This window comes from Diadema antillarum, unplaced genomic scaffold, assembly GCF_040938485.1.
Source record: "Diadema antillarum isolate AM-2024a unplaced genomic scaffold, OU_Dant_1.0 scf00000180, whole genome shotgun sequence".
Lineage (NCBI taxonomy): Eukaryota > Metazoa > Echinodermata > Echinoidea > Diadematoida > Diadematidae > Diadema > Diadema antillarum.
In genome coordinates this window covers 4,423,655-4,443,668 of record NW_027271069.1, presented here as the reverse complement: position 1 = coordinate 4,443,668, position 20,014 = coordinate 4,423,655, and the positions used below count along the sequence as shown (strand labels likewise).

Sequence of the window (20,014 nt, the reverse complement as noted above, 5' to 3'; positions counted from 1 at the left end):
TTGATCCTTCAGACATGTGCGAGGAAAATTTAAAGGAAACGAGAAAGACCGACAAAGTAACTAAACTAAATCTAAAAATCTGTATGCAGTGAATGAAGTAGAAAACGGTCGGAGGTGGCAGCACATAGTGACAGAGTCCCTGTGACTAACATACGATGGGCTGAGGAAAATACAACAATGCAGAGACTCGAACAAAATTGTGGTGTATGAAGTAGAAAATTATCAAAGGTAACAGCATAGACTGATGTATTCCTTACATAACACACATGACTGTGAGAAAAGAAGAATGACACTGACACACGGCACCTACAATGGCACAGGCAGTCTTTGCAGAAGCACGTCGGGCAACTTCTCACTGCCTTGTCCACTGTAAAACTGGTCTGGTCGAATGACGATGCATTGAACATGGAGTTGGCTTTCCTCCTTATCTCTTGCCCCTTTGGAATCCTGGCAATTTCTTACTTACCACATTGCAACTTTCATGACATACTAGCCATAGTATACAGGAAAGTGATGAAAGTACATTGGTATGTCAAAATTCAGTGTAGCAAATGAGATGTCGTAATTAGCTGCTCTAGTATAATACATTAAAACATTGATTTTATCAACATGACTTCCAAATATTAGGAAAAAAATAAAAACATAGTCCTATGAAGATGAGTAAAATCATCTTTTGAGAACCTAACTCACTGATAACAGTAATGGTATTATAACACGCAAGCTATCTAGAAAAATGGAACATGCATCAAGATCATGTTCCACTTTTAACTTGAGAAAATTGAACCTGCTTTCAACCCTACAAAATATCTCAATAGACAAACAGCTTACTTCTCCTGGAACAAATTGTACAAAAAAAGACTGAGAATTTCACAATCTTTCCATGTATCAACAATAAGGTAATGCACTTCAAGTAGGTATACAACTTTCTCCATTCTGTCCTCAGTTACAAAGGTTGCTACAACCACAAACAAAACGAGTCGAATGTCCTGTAAAAAAGGAAAATAGATATATGTATATAATTATGTGTAAAGATATATAAATACAATGCGTGCATTGGTGTGACTCCAAGAATGTGGGAGCTGTATTTTGCAGCTTGACGCACGGTACGCCTCCTTGGCTTGCGGCATGGCCGGCAGTTCAGTGAACAGGAAGTCCATGTCTTTGTGAGTTTTCTCAATCTGAACACTGATCTGCAGAGAATCGTTCACCAAGACGGAGGATCGTCAACCGCTCAGTGACGTCGGTGAGGCTGATACCGTTATCTGCGCCGTGTTGTAGTCCGCCGTCTCCATGCGTAGAATGTACGGGATGATGCTGTCGATCTGCACATTTCCGATCAAACCGGCAAAGAAGAGTTCCTCCATGATTGCTGGACTCAGAAGTCGCAGGGTGGGGAGGCGCAGCAGCAGTTTGGAAAAGCGGTTCAATTTCGTGGAGTAGTTTCTCGCTTCATAATCACGCAGCTCAGATACTGCCAATTCCTGGAATCGCTCGATTTGCCGTACATTGCTCAGTCCAGGATGATCTGTGCAGAAGTAATTGACAGAAACGGGTAAAAATGTGTGCAGGCTGACATAGTACATATTCTCTTTCTTGTTGTTAATTCATTATTCTCATAGATATTACCACACAAATTGCTTCCATTGACGGAATTACCTGATGGGCATGGTTTATAGATAATACATCACAGTAACATTACCTGTCAATGTGAAAAGTTGTACTGCAGATGAAGAATCAGGCTTCTCTTATAGCTGTACATTATCCAGTATCTTTTGGCATTGTCATGGCACACAACATTTACAATCCACTTTTTTAGGGGATTGACAGTCATCACACAGAATTGAAAATTTGATCATTTCCATCTCAAATTATTTCAAATGGGTATATCATTGTGAAGAGGACAAAGACCACATAAAAGAATTGAACTTTAGCAATAATAGGCTTGCTATTTGGACAATTTTTTGTATTTTCTGGCATTGAAATTCCTAAGATGACAGATGAAATAAGCGATGATTTATCTCAATATATTTTAGAGTCCTTGTAGGACTGAATGAAGGCATACAGGAGGGCATACAAACACCCAGGCATGCAAAAAATGGACTGAATAATTACATTAAATATTTTCAAAACAGACTGTAGTTGCAAATATGAACATGACACAAGCAAGCAGGTCAACTGCCAGTATGCATCTATTTTGAAGTTGGAAATGAGGCTATTTGAGACTTTGTAAACACACCACCCAACATAGTCAAAATTACCAGTATCCAATTGAGCTGTCACTTCAATATCTACATAAGTCACATAAAATGCCTGATTTAATGACACATTTGACATGCAAAAAAATAAAGGGGGGGGGGGGGGGGGGGCAGCACTCTTGTTTCTTTTGTCAAGGAAGCCTACCTGGGCTAAAAAGGACGATGGTCTTGAGGTATGCAAACTCCGTCTGATCCACTCCTAACTTGGCTGTTGTTGTCACAAATTCCTGCAGCTTCCAGATGTGTTCCATGACGGCCTTTACCCGGTCTGCCGACAGCTTGTCTGGTCCCCAAGAGAAGGAAGAAATGTTGGGCACAGCCATTACACACCATGGTAACTGCTCAGCTATACAATCCCTAAATGAAAAATTCCCACGTCATTCCTCCATACTGCCAAAAAGTTAACTCCTGACAACAGTGACTTATCACATTCCAGAACATTAAGAGAATAACTGTTTTAACAAAAACAGTTTTTCTGTAAAATTAGTGGGTAGAATTATCATATATATTGTAAATGGGTCAGAAAATTGATGTCACCAGAGAAACAAAATAAAATGTATTCATTTTTCTTTATACAGCTATTTTCTCACAATATTTATGGCAACAGGATAAAATCTTTTTAATAGAAATTTTCCCAGAATTTGTTTCCCTTTGTAACACATCAGGAAAATCTACACAGCTATAGGCAACTGGTAATTATTCTTGTGAAAATCAAAGAGAACAAATACTCAACCATTCCTACAAAAATTAGTTATGTGAAATTAATGCTCTCCAATTAAAAATGACATAAAAAAGAGCAAAGCAACCAATGATTATATGACACAGATGATTCCTATATACCCCTTTATACACTTTGTGTATGTCAGGTATAAATATCTGAAGTTCATACACACATCTGCAAAACAGTAAGTCTACCTGTACTTTAAGAAGCTGTATAACGGGGCTGCACACTAACCCATTTTTTTGACTGGTCCGACCTGTCTTTCGGACCAGTAGGTACCCAGTTTTTCCATATTTTTTTCCCTTTTTTTTTTTTTTTTTGACTGGCCCAATCCTGAAAAAGTTAACGGTCCCACAGTGACTTTTACTGGTAAGGGACTGTCGGACCAGTGCCAGTGTGCAGCGTTGTGTATCCTATCTTGGATTAAACTTTGTTTCATATTTCTCCATAGGGGCACCTGATAGTAAACATGGCTACAGTATGTCAGAGGGGTGTCAATAAAAATGAGCACACAGTTCATGGCTAGCTTACCCTGCTGAAGACTGGTCTGTAAGTGGTTGACAATGGCTGTAAGGATGGTAGACAGCGCCATCGCCTGGGCACACTGTGCCAACCCTAACGTGAACAGCTCACTCCAGCACTTTTGCACCATGGTTGTATGCGTTTCAGCGCTGTCGGGAAGGAGTAGCAACACAGGACATTATGGCATACATTGCGATGAAATTACTAGTGTCACACAACACCTCTTTTCAAGACATCATTTGCATACTTATCTACACAGATAAGATAATCATGTGAAGACTACCATAGACAGGTTGATTTAATATGGGCAGAGCAACTTCCCCAGAATACATACACAAAGCCATAGGAAGTGGTTTGTTGGGCATGACGATTACCAAGTACGCACTTAACATCATTTGGTAGCATATTTTATCCAACAAAACTTATTTGCATCAACTTGAAAATCAGTCATTCAATAATTTTGCAGATAGAAGAAAAGAGAAAATGATATTTGATTTCTGCCTTAATCTATATGAATTAATTTATGTGAATTCTTATGAAGAATGCGTGTCCCATATACCAGAAAAATGGTAGATGTTTCATGGCATTTAGGAACACCAATATATCAGCAATAAGTGTCTCACTGAGAAAATATGGCTACTTCATGTCACTCACACAGACAAAAAAAAAAATTGCCTCGGATGAGTATAGACAAGGGATGAGAAGGAACAAAAAATAACAGCGGTCTTTTTCTTCTCTGGGCTACATTGGATACATATGTTCAATCTCTCTTTTCTTTATTCTGATGGTCAAATTCAAATTAGAACCGTAGAGTGATATCTTTTAGAGATTTGATATTTATTCAATATCTTACATAAATATCTAGTAAAGCTCAACCAAATAGCATCACGAAGCTGTTGCATGGCAATCAAATATACAGATTAGAGTTTCTGCGCTTTAAGGTCCAGTTTACCTTTAGGAGCAGTGATTTTAAAAATGTTCAAGATATCACATTTGATGCATATGTGTAGGTCTGTTGTATCACAAAACATCCTACCATATAACATTTTCGCCTAGTAAAAATATAAGGAGATATCGGCATTTTTCTCGATAAACCATAACTGTAGATGGTTTAATCTGGAGGCATTCTTATTATAACTATTGTTCACATTTTGTGTATTTAACAATACCTATCATTGATTATACGGATTCAAATTTTTACATTGGTTGTTTCTATCCCTAGCTCACATTTCAGAACTATTTTAAAGCACTGATGCTGGATTTTTGTTGCATCTGCAAATGGTAAATTATGCCTTTAACAAATGATTTATTATTAGTATCATTCAATAAAGATAAGGCAGACTTTCATTCATGGTCTTATGCTAGTAAGAGAGCTAAGAAGGTAATGACAAACCTCAAGGCTTGGAATGCTGGCAAGCTTCTCGCCCAGTGCATGGAAAGAAAGAGGAGCCGAGAGGCCGACTCACAGATATAGTGCACATTGAGAAATTGAGGCATGGGGGTGGGAGTGGTCAGTTTGAACTGCATGTGGGCGTCGCTCAGCATCGGCGTTTCCAGCTTGACCAGGTCCGACTCCCCTGATGACCCACTGCCACCATTGGTTGACTGGTCAATGCTGCAGGAGAGACCACAAAAACTTACATTGTATATGAGGTTCATTGACCAAGCACTACATCTAATTTGGTTATACTGATCAATAATCATGGCCTTTCAGATGAATTTTTTGAATTCCACAAAAATACAGCTGTCACTTCTATCCCAATTCTTCTATGCTTCTATCCGCATCAAAATAATTCCTCCCAGACCAACTGCTGGCAGTGATAGTAATTCTGTTGGCTAGAATAATATAGAGGTTTCATCGCTCTTTAAAGATTGGGAATCACTGCAAACCTGGCTACTTCTGTAACAAAGGTTTTGACTTTGGTCAAAGATGTTGCAATAATCTATCTCCTGTACATCATGAAATGCTGGTAAGTCTGTTACTATCATAAGCTCAGATTTACTGAAAAATGTATCACTTCAAAAACATATCTTTTTATTTCTGACGAATGAAAAACAGACAATATATCACCAAAAAAAATGGTAGTTGGGAGCCTCTGTTTGGTTCAGATCCAACTACAGCATATCCCTCCCTTCAAGAATCACTTGCGACCACAGCTCTCTAAAAAAGTTGGTCTTACCTGAGATCGCCTGCATCGGAGTCCCCCGACGTGTTAAGAGCCTTAGTCAATGCATCAAAGGCTTTGGATACGTTCATACTCTCGCTGCCTTGAACCTCCTGCTCGCCATTGGAGATGATTTGCAAGGTTTGCGACGGAGAATAGATCTGCAAGGAATGGTGACATTGGCATCAGTTTATGAGATTAACAGTGTGAGAACAAGAGTGTAACAGGCAACCCAACTTAGTTTCTAGCAATCTTTCAAAAACCATAAGACAGAGATGCACTATTATCGATATACCTTTTATATACATATCTATATAACGTATCTATGAGCAGTTAAGACCTTGCATATAAGATAGCATGCTTCCATCCATGAATACCACTCAAGTTCCAGCCTGGAAGTACATGTAGTGCCCTTTGGCTAAGCACTTTATTCTCATTGTAAAGTCTACCCAGAGAACTAAAGTCATTGGTCCCACGAGCCTGAAAAAAAAACCCAACAACAACAACAAACAAACAAACAAAAAAGTAGAAATATCGCTATTGCGCCTAGTATGCCCCCACCATAATGCATATTTCTTTAATACAATGTAGATCTAGAGTATGTCTTGACAATGTAAGATGACAGTTTCAAATACATGGCACAAAAATTGAAACGATGCGTTTGTCACAAATATGTCGATTGTTTAGGTTTCATTTGGATGGATGGCAAAATTGTTACAAGTGTGTGTGTGTGGGGGGGGGGGGGGGGGGGGGGGGGGGTTACAGGTACCACATGCCAAAGTTGTTTTTCTTCCCTCCAGAACACAACCCTACCTGCTGAGACTGACTAGGTCCTTCTTCCGTCTTCTTGTTCATGTTGGCTAGTGACGTCACCACGCTGGCCAGCGTGCTCAGGTCCGTGGTCGTGTCTGTGGTCGCTGCCGGCGAACTCGCCTGGGTGCTCTGCAGGTTGAGTAGGATGCCCTGGTCGAAGAGACCCGTCCTGTTCCCTTGTGGGCTTTTCACGTCACCTACAAACCAGACACACACACATACAAAACTTCCATTTTGCTGTCTCTCTGTATAAAATCCACAGAGGCATCGACAAGAGAGTGAAAAAAAAAAATAACCCAACTTCAGGCTGTCCCTCCCATGAACGGGTGAACAATATGAAATTGACCAAACAGCTCTTCATTCTGTACAACAGTTAAAACCAGTGCCATATGTAAAGAGAGTCTGGCCAACTTGGTTTTGGGCTTATGAGTTTTAAAGCCTGTGATTGGTCAAAACAGGTCCCATGATCTTCATGGAGCCATGTCGTTACCAAAGTGCACTCACACACAGGCCTTGAATTAACCGACGGCCACCGACGGCCATGGCCGTCGGTGCCCCTCTCGTTGGCCGCAATGCCTTTTTTTCCTTGATCAAAGTTACGGCCAAAAAAAAATGTGCCCTTTTTCTTGTGGCCGTGGTGCCCTTTTAGAATGAAAGTTATTATTTAAGGCGTATAATATGCCCTTTCTCAAAGTCTACACTTTAATAAGCTTGAACAACTTTCCTGATCTCAAACATCACACCTTCAGTTCACTCACGTCCCAATATATCTGATTCAAACTTGAAGTATCTTTCCGAGATACGAGACGACGTGTACGTACATGTACGCCCGACCGGCTTTTACCGTCCCGACTGCCTCCGCAGCGCATCGGCCATAGAGTTACTAGCTATGTAGGCAGCGGCGGGCTGGAGCAAATGGTCGCAAGCCATGCTAAAAAATGCCAGGCCTGTCGGACGGCTGCGAGCATTGCCATCTCTCTCGCTCTGCATTCATGCCCGCATTAGCTAGCATGCTCAAAGCAAAATGGCGCCGGAAGTGCTCCAAAGTGAGCGCGGCGTATGCGTTGAGAACGTACCAGTACTGTATTACAGAACCTACATCGTATTGCGTATGGCCTACTGCCCAACGTCGTCTGCTGCGGAGAGATCTTATGCGTTCATGCGCTACTGGAATGTAGCAGCACGGTCGATAGCATACAGCTCTATGGGGCATTCACATCACGTATAAACAGTATAACACCCAACATGCCCTTTCCAATGTGGCCTTGGTGCCCCTCTGACTGACCTAAGTGCCCTTTAATGGCTGGCCTCTTGGAAAAAGTGCCCTTTTCTAAATGGCCTTGCCCCTCCAAAATCCTATTTCAAGGCCTGCACACATGCGGTGCCCATTGTTCACTACCCCTTATTCGGTTTGCTTTCATTATTATGTATAAGCGTACATGCTAACCCCATAACGCATAATATGCTGGGCAACGACATGGCATCCAATCTAGCAGTTGTCCAAACTCTCTTTATATACCGCACTGGTTAAAACAAGTGATCATGGTAAAAACTCCCAAATCTTTCATGCTGATTCTTTATATCCTGAAGTTCCATTTCCCCCCTTTTTTCTATTTTTTTTTTTTTTGGGGGGGGGGGGGTCGGGGGATTGTGTTTGGTCTCATTGTCGTGAAGCTTTAATTACTTTTTATTGTTGACTAAAATTCATCAAAGTCAGAAAAAATACTGGGTATAGTTTCCCACTGCCTTCAAACTAGGCAAAGAAAACCTGGTTCTGAAGCAAACTGGGCTTTGCAAGGAAGAGTGGTGGCAAACCTACCTCCAGCCAGAACGCTGCTCGTCATGAACGTGGGCGTGGCTGCCAGGGGACTCCTGATGTCCTTCCGGATGTAGATCTTGTCTGTCGACGCCGCACAGTTACTGGTGGTCTTCTCCCGCGCCTTCAGGGGAGACCTCTCACACTGCACCGCTGCTTGAAGATCAGAGCAATGCAAAGAGTGTGCTGATGTACTTATGGATGTCAGTGATCAAACCAAGAGATAGTACTATGACTGCATCATGTGTGTCTTCTAACACACAATGTCAGGAATGCATTTTGCATATATTCAATCAACTTTACAGGTGTGCATTTTGCACATTCAAAAATCCTTACATTCAATTACCTTTATACAAACATGTTACATAGCTAACATACTTGGAATAAGCTCAATTGATGAAATGTCAGTGCATTAATGGATACTGCTTTCTTGTCCATGTGCTGAATATAATCCGGCTGAGAAATTACATTGTAAAATCATTTTTGTTGATGCAAAGAGATATCACAAGGTAATAATTTTCCTTATGCATGGTTGACAGCGTTTGCTCCAGTTTTCCACATCATAAATTCAAAATACAGATACAGGTCGTCAGGAATAGCGATCATGAGTGTTACAAAGAACAGAAATTGGATCTTGAAGGGTTGCCTTGTCTAAAACTTTCCAGCTCACATGATATGACATCTTCTACTGTCATAGTATTTCCATTTTGACAGTTCCATACGCTGAGAAAGACTTGAACATAGAGAGAAAGCCAGTTCAAGATGGCATGGATGTATATTCATTTATAATGAATGGATGGAGTTTACTTGGGTTATTTGATGAACTGATGTCAGGAATAGATAAGGTGACAAGATACAGACGTATACATATATCATGTGACATAGACGTATTACATTACTCTGATGACAACAAAACTCTAATATCAATCACTAGATATGACCAACCAAAGGTTACAAATAGAAAGTAGTGATGAGGATAAGTACACCTGTGATGCTTCATTAATAAAACAGACCAAAACTGCAGAATTACACATCTGCATGTCAATGGAGGTTAAAGTGACTGTACAGCACTGGTTGAGGTGGGGATTCATGTTTTGAACATTCTTAAGAGAGATAATGAGAAACCTCTTATGAAATATGAAAGAGCATGTAATTTTAAGAATGATTCAGCGTTTATTTGATGAAAATTGGTTTTCAAATGGCTGAGATATCAAAAAAAGTGAAAATAATAAAAGGCGACAGGCCACGCCTTTTATTAGGATCTCTTTATTTCACCTTGTTTTTGGATATCTCAGCCATTTCAAAACCGATTTTAATCAAGTAAACTTTTAATACCCCTTAGAATTGCATGCTCTTTGACATCACATAGAGTGGTTTCGGAATATCTCACAAAATGTTAAAAAGCTACATCCTCACCTCGACCAGAACTGTACACACCCTTTAATCTATGGACGTGAGTTTGTGAATCTGAACATAGATGCCACTGGGTAACAATTGTAACATTACAGTATCAATCAATACACCTATTACAAGTTCTTGCAACATCTCAATAAAAGGACTGCAATCCAAATTCCATTGATTTCACTAAAGGCCTGGTAGAACACATATAAGACTTGAAAGTGACAAAGGTCTGAAGATAAAAAGGTCTCAAGTGCACAAGGACGTAACTTCACATAGTGTGACAGATGGCCAAAACACAAAGCCCCAAAACCTACAAAATACTGGTAGCTAGCAACCTGCCAGCAACTCTTGGGAAAGTTACAGTAAGTTGTACCAACAATGACAAACATTGTCTTGCTTTCAGACATACAAGGACCACTGTCTTTTTTCTGGACTGTGGAGCCCTCTGCTGGTCAAGAATGACCATAGGTACATCCTAATTATTCTCCACTCAGCTGGAGCAGCATCTTTTGCAGTCAGCCCGCAGCGTGTGCGATAATGAGGCACGAACGACAATTTTATTCAGAATCACGTTTACGCAGTTTGTGCCCTTGAGACTGACGAGATTTCGCGATACTTTGCGAGAGTTTTTGCAGAGGTCGCAACAACAGCTTTCATAGCTTTCGCAGTGCATTGTTTTACCCAGGATGATTAGGTATGTTATAGAGCTGATTATGCTCATTAATTTGATACCTAATTTCCCTATTTTTGATGTCAATATAGTAGTCAATTTTAGCATCAAAGTAAACGATTATTTTGCCAATGTTCAAGAAGCTTTTAGATCATAGTTTGATGTTTTGCTAGTTCCTGACTGGTATTGAAAATAGATCTCCGTAATTTCTTCGATTTCACAATCGTGAAACTTGAGCGAGTATGATCAATTAAAAAACGAAGAGGGGCACCATTTTTAAGGTTGTGAATTTTCCTGTTGAAAACAAGGCAAATTATGTTTTCTTACTGGAAGTGGGGTAGTGAATGAACACGCGTGGAATGTGTTGTTGATACCCAGACAATGGTCGTGGACAATGGCCAGGATTGGAATGTTTCATGAGGAATTCCACTATCGCAGCTAGTCTTTGTTCATTCTGAAATGTGGTGTGTGCAAGCACATGGAAACATGTGCTTACTTCTTTCATGTGCATGCATTTCACCCTGTGTCAAGAATTCAGACTAGCAGTGCTCGGGGCAATCCACATGAATAATTGATTAAGCATTCATGTGCCTGGCAGCAGAGCTCGGGACAGGTGGCAGCCAGGTCCATTGTTCAGGGTCATTGTAAGTGCACACTCACATACACATCATTGGTTCCTGTGTAAAGTTCAAGTTTTGTACAGAGAGTGAAAATTCGATCACAATCTGGAACCTAACATTTAAAACTCACAGCATTGAGTCAGCAGCCAATGGATACTACGCAATGCGACACGCCGCGTCTTGCGACAGATTTCGACCAATCACAGACCCGGAATTCCGGTGCGAATGCGAGGATAATCTTTTTAAACTCGACGCTAGACATGTCTCTGAATTTTGCTAGTTCCTGACCCGTATTGAAATGAAGATGGGAAAACGTGCCCTTATTGTGATACTATATACCTTAGCGGATATAGTCTTCACCATATTTTAGAGGGGCATGAAAGATTTCAGGTTATTTTTCTGGCGTCAAACGTGAAGGAATATTTTTGAATACAATACCGAACTTCGAGAGGGATTTTGATATTCTTTATTCTTCTTTTCCGTTTATTTTGATCATGAGCATATTTGCTTATGTTTTCTTTTTAAGTCGATACTAAAAGTGTCGAAAACTGACGAGAAATACTCGTTCTACACGGATTTGTTCATGACCATGTATCTGCTCATTACGTATGCAAGCACCGCTCAGCCGTGCATACGACTTGAATAAATACGTGCGTTTTCGCTCACGCTGCGGACTGACTGTTTGTGACTAAACAGACCTACCTTGGGCGACTCCTAGCACCGCTAATGCTGTTATGTTGTGAACACCAAAAGAGAATCAACCCAAACAGCGCTTTGTTCACAGACCAGCTCAGATGTCTGAAACCTAACTTTCAATGAATAGAGATCACCTAATCCCCTTAATCCCTATTATGTCACCATGGCCTTCCTGTTGGGCTGAAGCACATTGTTACACCTGAGTAGGCTTGCTAATTCACAACTAGGACAAGCTCAGACAGATTACTGAATGCCAAAAGTTTGGCAAGTTAAGCTATTGTGATTGGGCACCTACAGGGTTAAAGGGTGTGTACAGTTCTGGTCGAGGTGAGGATTTAACTTTTAACGTTTTGCGAGATATTCAGAAACCACTTTATGAGATGTGAAAGAGCATGCAGTTCTAAGGGGTATGAAAAGTTTATTCGATGAAAATCGGTTTTGAAATGGCCGAGATATCCAAAAACAAGGTGAAACAAAGAGATCCTAATAAAGTTGTGGCATGTCGCCTTTTATCAATAGCACTTTTTTGGATATCTCAGCCATTTGAAAACCAATTTTCATCAAATAAACGTTGAATCCTTCTTATAATTACATGCTCTTTCATATTTCATAAGAGGCTTTTCATTATCTCACTTAGGAATGTTCAAAACATGAATCCCCACCTCAACCAGTACTGTACAGTCCCTTTAAAGTCAGATTCCAGTACAATGTGATGCGGATAGATAATCAACATATGACACTTTGATGGATAAATTTATGACGGATAAAATGGGTGAATGGAGGAGAGTTGCTGTTGGGAACAGAAAAAAAGAGAGGAGGAAAATGACATGCAGTGTATGTATTTTAGCCTGAAATGTATGAAATTGCCCTTAACTATGTCTGATCTGCTGGACATTTTGATGTCATGGACACTGAGTCTGTGGTGAGAATAAGTTGTTACATGTACACTGTACCGGTACATCATCAAAATACATAAACACAGACTTAAACACCCACATACACACAGACACACACAAACAAACATACAAACAGGGAGATGCTTTCAAAGTAAATTGGACCACAATGTTTGTACTTTCACATCCAACTTACACGAAATTTATACACCTCACATGTAATTGAAGACCTTGTGAATTCACTGAGTCACTACTTTGCAGGCCTTCTGCATTCACACATACACTCTCCCATCTAAACAGCTTTGTTAGTCTTTCCCTATGGTCCTTATTTGAAGGCATTTCACTTGTGCACATTCCAACACACAGACACAGAAACACACAGTATACAGACATGCAGTGGGTGTACATGGGAAATGGGGGAGGGGCAGGGGAGGGGGTATGTTAGAAAAGATGTTGCCAATTTACTGGAAGAAGAAGAGGGAGGATCTACTCTCCCGCGCTTACAGTCCGACTTCATGCCCAGTTCTAGGCACTTCTGGAGGCGACAGTACTGGCAGCGATTACGATTGTGCTTGATGATCTGACAGTCCTTGTTACCCCGGCACGTGTAGCCCAAGTGCTTGCGAATGCTGCGCTTGAAGAAACCCTTGCAGCCTTCGCAGCTGATGGCCCCATAGTGGCGACCTGTAGAGTGAACAAATGTTAAAAAGTTAGCAAGCTGACATTAAAAAAGACAGCAAAATTACAGAAACAGCACTGCAAGACGTTTCACAAATATAAAATCAGAACATAATGAAATATCACATCTGAACAAGATTCCCCTAACAATGGAAACTAGTCAAAATTGCATACACAATCGAGATAAACTGATGATGTGAACATCTCGCAGGTGTCCTTTTGGCTTGCACACCAATCTTCACATAGTTTCCTTTTCAATGAACATCCAACATAAAAAGGATGAACAAAACTTGCCGCAATAAAAAATAGCACAGTTACAATAACTTAGCAAATGATGTATAGTATGGGAGGGAGTTGCAGTAACAAAATAACAACACTGTGAAGAGTATGACTTTTATATTTTTTGATCTAAAACCAATAGGGTGTTTTCCATGAAATATCAATCACATATGGTGAGAAAAATAGCACAAGTCACAAATATAACTGGTAAATTAATCCAAAATTTCAGAGCTTCCATCCATGCACTTTGAGGGAATTTCTTTCGCAGACTCATACATCAATCTTTAAGTCTACAGTGAATGTTGTCACATTCCTAGTGATATGCATGATAGTTACATTTATCCATGTAAAAATGGATATATTAATCCGTGAAACACTACCCATCACATCATATTTCCAAAATGTATTCCTCTGAGCACCATGAACAATCTAAGTGTTATTAATCCCACGTGATGGTAAAGAATGATAAAATTAACCAAATTATATTGCAGATTTACAGGGAGAAATACAATGCTATACAATTACACTGACAAAATATTAGCAGAATTGTGATCCCCCACATATTATCTGCATGAGTCTGAGCTCCATTTAGGGCAACAAAGCATCATCAAAGGTCACTGAGTCAAGCAAGGTAGTGTAAATATAAACCATCTCAAGTCTACCAGGGCATGGGCACACAACTTATTCATAGGGTAAATGAGTGAAGCTGCCGCAGATGATTCAGCAACACAAACAGTTTTGCTTCACTTGTGTCGCATCCTATGTTCCTGTGCACGTAAACATGCCCAAGCTTGTTTGCTGGCAATGTGCCAAGTTGTAAATCCCCCATACTTGACGTCATGGTGGCTGATCATTAACCGTCACAGTCTGCATTCTCTGGGTCAACCTAGGGTCTATTTCCTTTCCACACACCGCCATTTTTTACCTGATGCTTTGTCGCCACACACCACGCAGAGCTCAATGGGTCGTGGGGATGTCATGCCGGGCTTGGCAATCATCTGGGCCTGGGCCAGGCCCTGGGCCGCAGAGAACTTGATGATATCCTCCTCCCGTAGCTTGACCAGCCTCTCGGCCGTGGCTGCATCGATGGTGGTCACTGTGGTTCCAGCCGATGTCTGCACCCGTACCAACTGCTCCACTGTCTGGTCATTAATCTGCACCTGTTGCACCTGTACGATGTGAAATAAAGGATGGTAACAATAAGAATGTTGATGATGATAACAATAATGATGATGACAATAATGAAGATGAAAATGAAGAAGACGACGACAACGATAACAACAACGACGATAACGATGACAACGATGACGACGATGATGAATATGATGAAGATGATTGTGACGATGACGATGACGATGACGATGATGATGATGATGATGATGATGATGATGATGATGATGATGATGATGATGTAAGTGATGACAATGATGATTTTGATAATAATAATGATGGTGTTAGTACCGGGGACGACAATAAAAACAACAAAAACACCAGAAGTACTGGCAATGATATCAACACTAACAACATCACCACCACTATGATTTCTACCACATGAATATCTTATATACTAGACAGTCTGAAATATACTCTTAAAGATAACTACAGTATTTATAAGATGCGAGGGAAATGTACCTGAGTGATAAGCTAAAATAGCATAAGATTCGACCTTCCTCCCAATGTAGTAGTACTGGGAAAATAAGTATACTAATATTAGTAACAGTAATATGAAATATTTTCTATTTCTCTTTTTATTGGAGACACAGGAAGCCTATTTGATACTGGTATTTCAATTATTGCAGGCAGGCAAAGGGGACATGACAAACATCATATTACAGCACCTTGAACGCCTCCACTGGCGTAGGCTGGGACGAGACTACCGTGGCTACGGACCCCAAGACCTGCTGAGGCATGCTGGTCATGGCAATGTGCTGGACCTGACCGGTGGGTAGATGGACAGTTTGCAAGACTTGTGGGTGCATCCCAGTGTGGTCAAGACCATGTACCTCTTGGATCTGCATTCAAAGGGGGGGGGGGGGGGGGGGGGGGGGGGGGGGGAGATGAAGATGGAAGGGTTAAAAAAAATGACAATATACTACAAGCAATTATTTCATGGCTGTCAGGTTTTATCAGACAGCATAATGAATGGATTTTACAATTTATGTCAAATAGTGTACGTACAAGTGTATTCTGGAAGACAAAGAGGGTCATGTAAATCTTTAATAATTCCTCTCTCACTGGTGTAATATAATATACTTCCCTGCATGATGACTGCATAAAATCAGTAGTTGCATCCAAGGAATGTAAATGCTTGCTTTGTTGTTGTATGGTGACATGACAACACACAAATTCAAAGAATCACTAAAATTACCAAAGGTAGTGACATGGCCTTGCAAATTTCCCATTAAACCATACATAAATCCACACTAAGTATCTATTTTTGATGCGTTACTGAAAAAGAACAAGAGACCCGCAGGTCTAGCGCTCACCTGAGTATCGCAAGTTCACCTTTCATGCAGTCACTAATCTAAATTATTCACAGCTCTACCAAAATTTGACCAGGTATTCTCAAGTAGAAGATGAAAATGTACAATAAGGGCCCAATTTTTTTAAGATTCCTTAATTTGGGGGGATTGGGGCCCCCTGGGGCCCTCTGGGTGGGGCATGGTGCCCATTTTGATAAATTGAGATCCTGACCCCCTAGGGATGCTACCTGCCAAGTTTAACAAAAATCCATCATGAGGTTTTCAGGAAGAAGATGAAAATGTACAATTCAGGCCCCCATTTGGACCCTTCCAACCACCCCCCCCCCCCCCACCCAAGAGGGGCACCCCTGGATCTCCTATGAACAAACTTGAAACTACAGTCATTAATGTACTCACTCATAGTATTATCTCAGCTCTATAACTTCTATTCTAGAGAAGATTTATAAAGATTCCTTCATTTGGGGGGGGGGAGGGGTTTGGGACCCCTGGGGGCCCCCTGGGTGGGGCATGGTGCCCATTTTAAAAAAATTGAGATCCTAACCCCCTAGGGATGCTACCTGCCAAGTTTGGTGAAAATGTGTCATGGGGTTCTCAAGAAGAAGATAAAAATGTACAATTTAGGCCCCATTAGGACCCCTCCTCACCCCCTCCCCTGGGTCCCAAGGGGGGCACCCCTGATTCTGCCATGAACAAACTTGAAACTACAGTCATCAATGTACTAACTCATAGTATTAACTTAGCTCTATCACTTCTGGTTCTAGAGAAGAAGATTTTTGCGGATTCCTTAATTTTGGGGGGTTTGGGCCCCCTGGGGGCCCCCTGGGTGGGGCATGGTGCCCATTTTAACAAACTGACTTCCTAACCCCCTAGGGATGCTACCTGCCAAGTTTGGTGAAAATGGGTCATGGGGTTCTCAAGAAGAAGATGAAAATGTACAATTTAGGCCCCATTAGAACCCTTCCCCACCCCCCTCCCCTGGGTCCCAAGGGGGGCACCCCTGATTCTGCCATGAACAAACTTGAAACTACAGTCATCAATGTACTAACTCATAGTATTAACTTAGCTCTATCACTTCTGGTTCTAGAGAAGAAGATTTTTACAGATTCCTTAATTTTGGGGGGTTTGGGCCCCCCTGGGGGCCCCCTGGGTGGGGCATGGTGCCCATTTTAACAAATTGAGTTCCTAACCACCTAGGGATGCTACCTGCCAAGTTTGATGAAAATCGGTCTTGGGGTTTTCAAGAAGAAGATGAAAATGTAAAAAGTTTACGCACGACGCACGACGGACGCCGGACGCCGGACGACGCACGACGCACGCCGGACGAAGGGCGATCGCAATAGCTCACTTGAGCCTTTGGCTCAGGTGAGCTAAAAACTGGTACCAGTGGCATTAAATTTTTGTTGCATTGCAAATGCCTTGAAATGATTCCCGAGTTTTATTGGGGGAAAGGGTTGCACATGCAAATTTCCAGGCATCTGTGATATCTGATATTTACAATGTCAAAGGAATAGGAGAACTGTGAGTCTCTGACAACATTTCTTCAACTCATTTGCATAATTTGTGTATGTGGTGGCATTCAATATCACAATATGTGAAAAACATAATCAATATTCTGTAACTTTTATATTTCATTATCATTATCTTGACGAAAGACCTGTCATTCTTTTAGTCTGATTTTATTACCTCCGCCAAGGGAGAAGGTTATGTTTTCATCAGCATTGGTTTGTTTGTTTGTTTACTTGTCCGTGTGCAAAATAAACTTACAGAAAAGGTTGATAATGACACAAGGAAGAGATTAATCAATTTTGATTATGTGATCCAGGAATTTTTACGGATTTTATGAAGGGTTTTCGACAGTTTGGCAGGTAGGCACATTTTTTGAGGTTTGCATACACGCACCAAAGTGTGTGCTCTAATTTCTGCTAGGGTGAGGTGCATAGCGCAGCTGGAAGTTGATGATGTAACAAAAGGCTTCTATATTGGAAAATCGGGCGATTTTCAGCATGCATACGTATGGGTGGAAATCACTGATCTGTATGGAAGAACAAGATCAGTGGTGGAAATGAGCAGCTTGGCAGAGGTCTGCGCTCTCAGAGTGCTTCTCTAGTTGTTAATGAAAATCAAACCAAACATGGTGACAGTGCATTGTAAGTAGTCTGAAACAAGCAAACAAAGACCACCTGTATGTTGCTACTGTCCGTACAGTCATTCCATGAACACATTACAAACAGCAGTGGTCATTCATTAACTGAATAGAGAGCAGTTTGTCAGCAAACCACACCAAGCAATGATACTTGGTGTAAAAGGAAAGGCAGGAAACCAAAACTCCCATACCAGCTCTCACTGTATCCGTTATATGACCTTTGAACTATCCATGCCAGCAGCTGTGTCATGACATAACACTTCACGCACTCGCCTTGGCAGGATCACAAAACATTGCCAGTAGTATGTACTCATGATCAAACTTGGCATATTTCAACAGAGGCTAATGACTGCTTCCCCATGCAGTATTACCTAGTTCCCACGGCAATGATCTGACGTCAAACAAGCTTACACTTGATGCTTTAAAAAGTTCACGCACTGTACAGACAACACAATTACTTTTTATCAGAAAATTTTACAGGACGAAATATGGTAGGCCAATGCAGTCTGTGAAAATCCTATTATTTTCTAAAGTTGCTAATACGAAGGATGGTATAATTACCTGCTGTATTCCACCATCAAGTCCATGGACTTCCTGAACATGAACCTGAAAAAAAGGAAATAAGACCTTCATCAGAAATATGGACTGGAAATACATTGTACATGCATCTAACACATGATCACGGAGGCCAACAAAGATCAAGGATTGTCAATATACCACAGAGCTGCTTCCGACAACAGAAAACCTGATGACGAACTGCCTCAGGCTAAAGCTAACATCAAGTATTTCCAGCACCACTCCTGTAGGTATCTTAGGAAATACGTTGGCCTTTCAATACAGGTGGTCACTATTGGCAGGTTTGCCGATTTTCTAACCTATCTTCAGCGGAGAAGCAAGGTGGTAGACAGAGAATTATCATGAGACAGGGCTCAACCTGGAGTCTCTGGATCCACCACACCATGTCCATGGACAGCACTGACCATGGACAGTACCGACAATGGACAGGACTGACCATATAAAAGAGAATGGATTTACCAGGTAGTGGTTCCTGGCTGCATCAGACAAGTGACTGCTACATGCAGGGTCATTTACACAATGTTCTTTTTTCTAGCCAGGATAGTTTTCATGTAACCACACAACTGCTTGGAAAGGTTGGACTTTTGATAACAACCCCCTCCTTTCTCTCTGAGGGAATCTGACATGCATCCATCCGTTCTTGATGTTCTGGCAAGGGTCCAGTGCTGGTAGAATTGTAAGCCTCCATTCTGGCACCAGTGAGAATGTTTTCAACCAAAACATTCAGAGAACCTGTTTCTTGTCAAGTTCATGCCAACCTGGAGTTGGGATGTTGAAAAACACAGAGCCACTGGGGAGTCACAGATGGTGATATGCAAGGTGTAGTTTGCTTTTAAATGATTGGGAAAAAGTCTGAACAGACTTATTGGGAGATCATGTTGTGTACATGTACATCACCACAACTCTTCTCATACGATGACCATCATACATCAACTAATCCTTCGGGAAGTGTGCACAGAACAGGATGAACAACAATCATCAGCTATTTAAAAGTTCGACAACAACACAAAATGGGATTTAATGGATTGCAGTATTGACTCTCGCTTTTGTTTGCCAAGCTGTAATTCATGAGATGAAAGTGATAGAAACAGTGTGGGATGATAAGAGGGTATATTACCTCTTCCTCCCCATGCTCGATGTCACCCCCATCAATCTGCTGCACCTCTTCCACATGAACCTCAGCCACCTAAAATTCAAACAAATGCCAGGTATTAGTCATGATACTCTACATCACACACCTACACACGTACACACACACACATTAACATATTCACTGCGTGTTC

The 20,014-nt window shown here is 41.1% G+C and overlaps 1 protein-coding gene across 1 annotated transcript; it reads right to left on the bottom strand.

Moving 5' to 3' along the window:
- Positions 1–1,129: 1,129 nt before the first annotated feature.
- Positions 1,130–18,755, bottom strand: LOC139723098 (orphan steroid hormone receptor 2). Its single transcript, XM_071634368.1, has 11 exons — positions 18,717–18,755; positions 15,368–15,541; positions 14,455–14,698; positions 13,077–13,256; positions 8,296–8,448; positions 6,477–6,673; positions 5,679–5,824; positions 4,892–5,113; positions 3,508–3,647; positions 2,401–2,538; positions 1,130–1,525 (listed from the first exon to the last, which is right to left on the bottom strand). Exons 2-11 carry the CDS (start codon positions 15,506–15,508, stop codon positions 1,224–1,226), a joined length of 1,863 nt encoding a protein of 620 aa, XP_071490469.1. The 5' UTR covers positions 15,509–15,541; positions 18,717–18,755; the 3' UTR covers positions 1,130–1,223.
- Between the last annotated feature and the right edge of the window lie 1,259 nt (positions 18,756–20,014).

Excerpts from the sequence above, each read along its gene's own strand:
- LOC139723098 (XM_071634368.1), bottom strand. The coding sequence starts at position 15,508 with ATGCACCCACAAGTCTTGCAAACTGTCCATCTACCCACCGGTCAGGTC. Across the intron at positions 14,699-15,367 it reads CGCCAGTGGAGGCGTTCAAG|GTGCAACAGGTGCAGATTAA; the intron begins GTGCTGTAATAT and ends CACATCGTACAG. Across the intron at positions 13,257-14,454 it reads GTGTGGCGACAAAGCATCAG|GTCGCCACTATGGGGCCATC; the intron begins GTAAAAAATGGC and ends TTCACTCTACAG.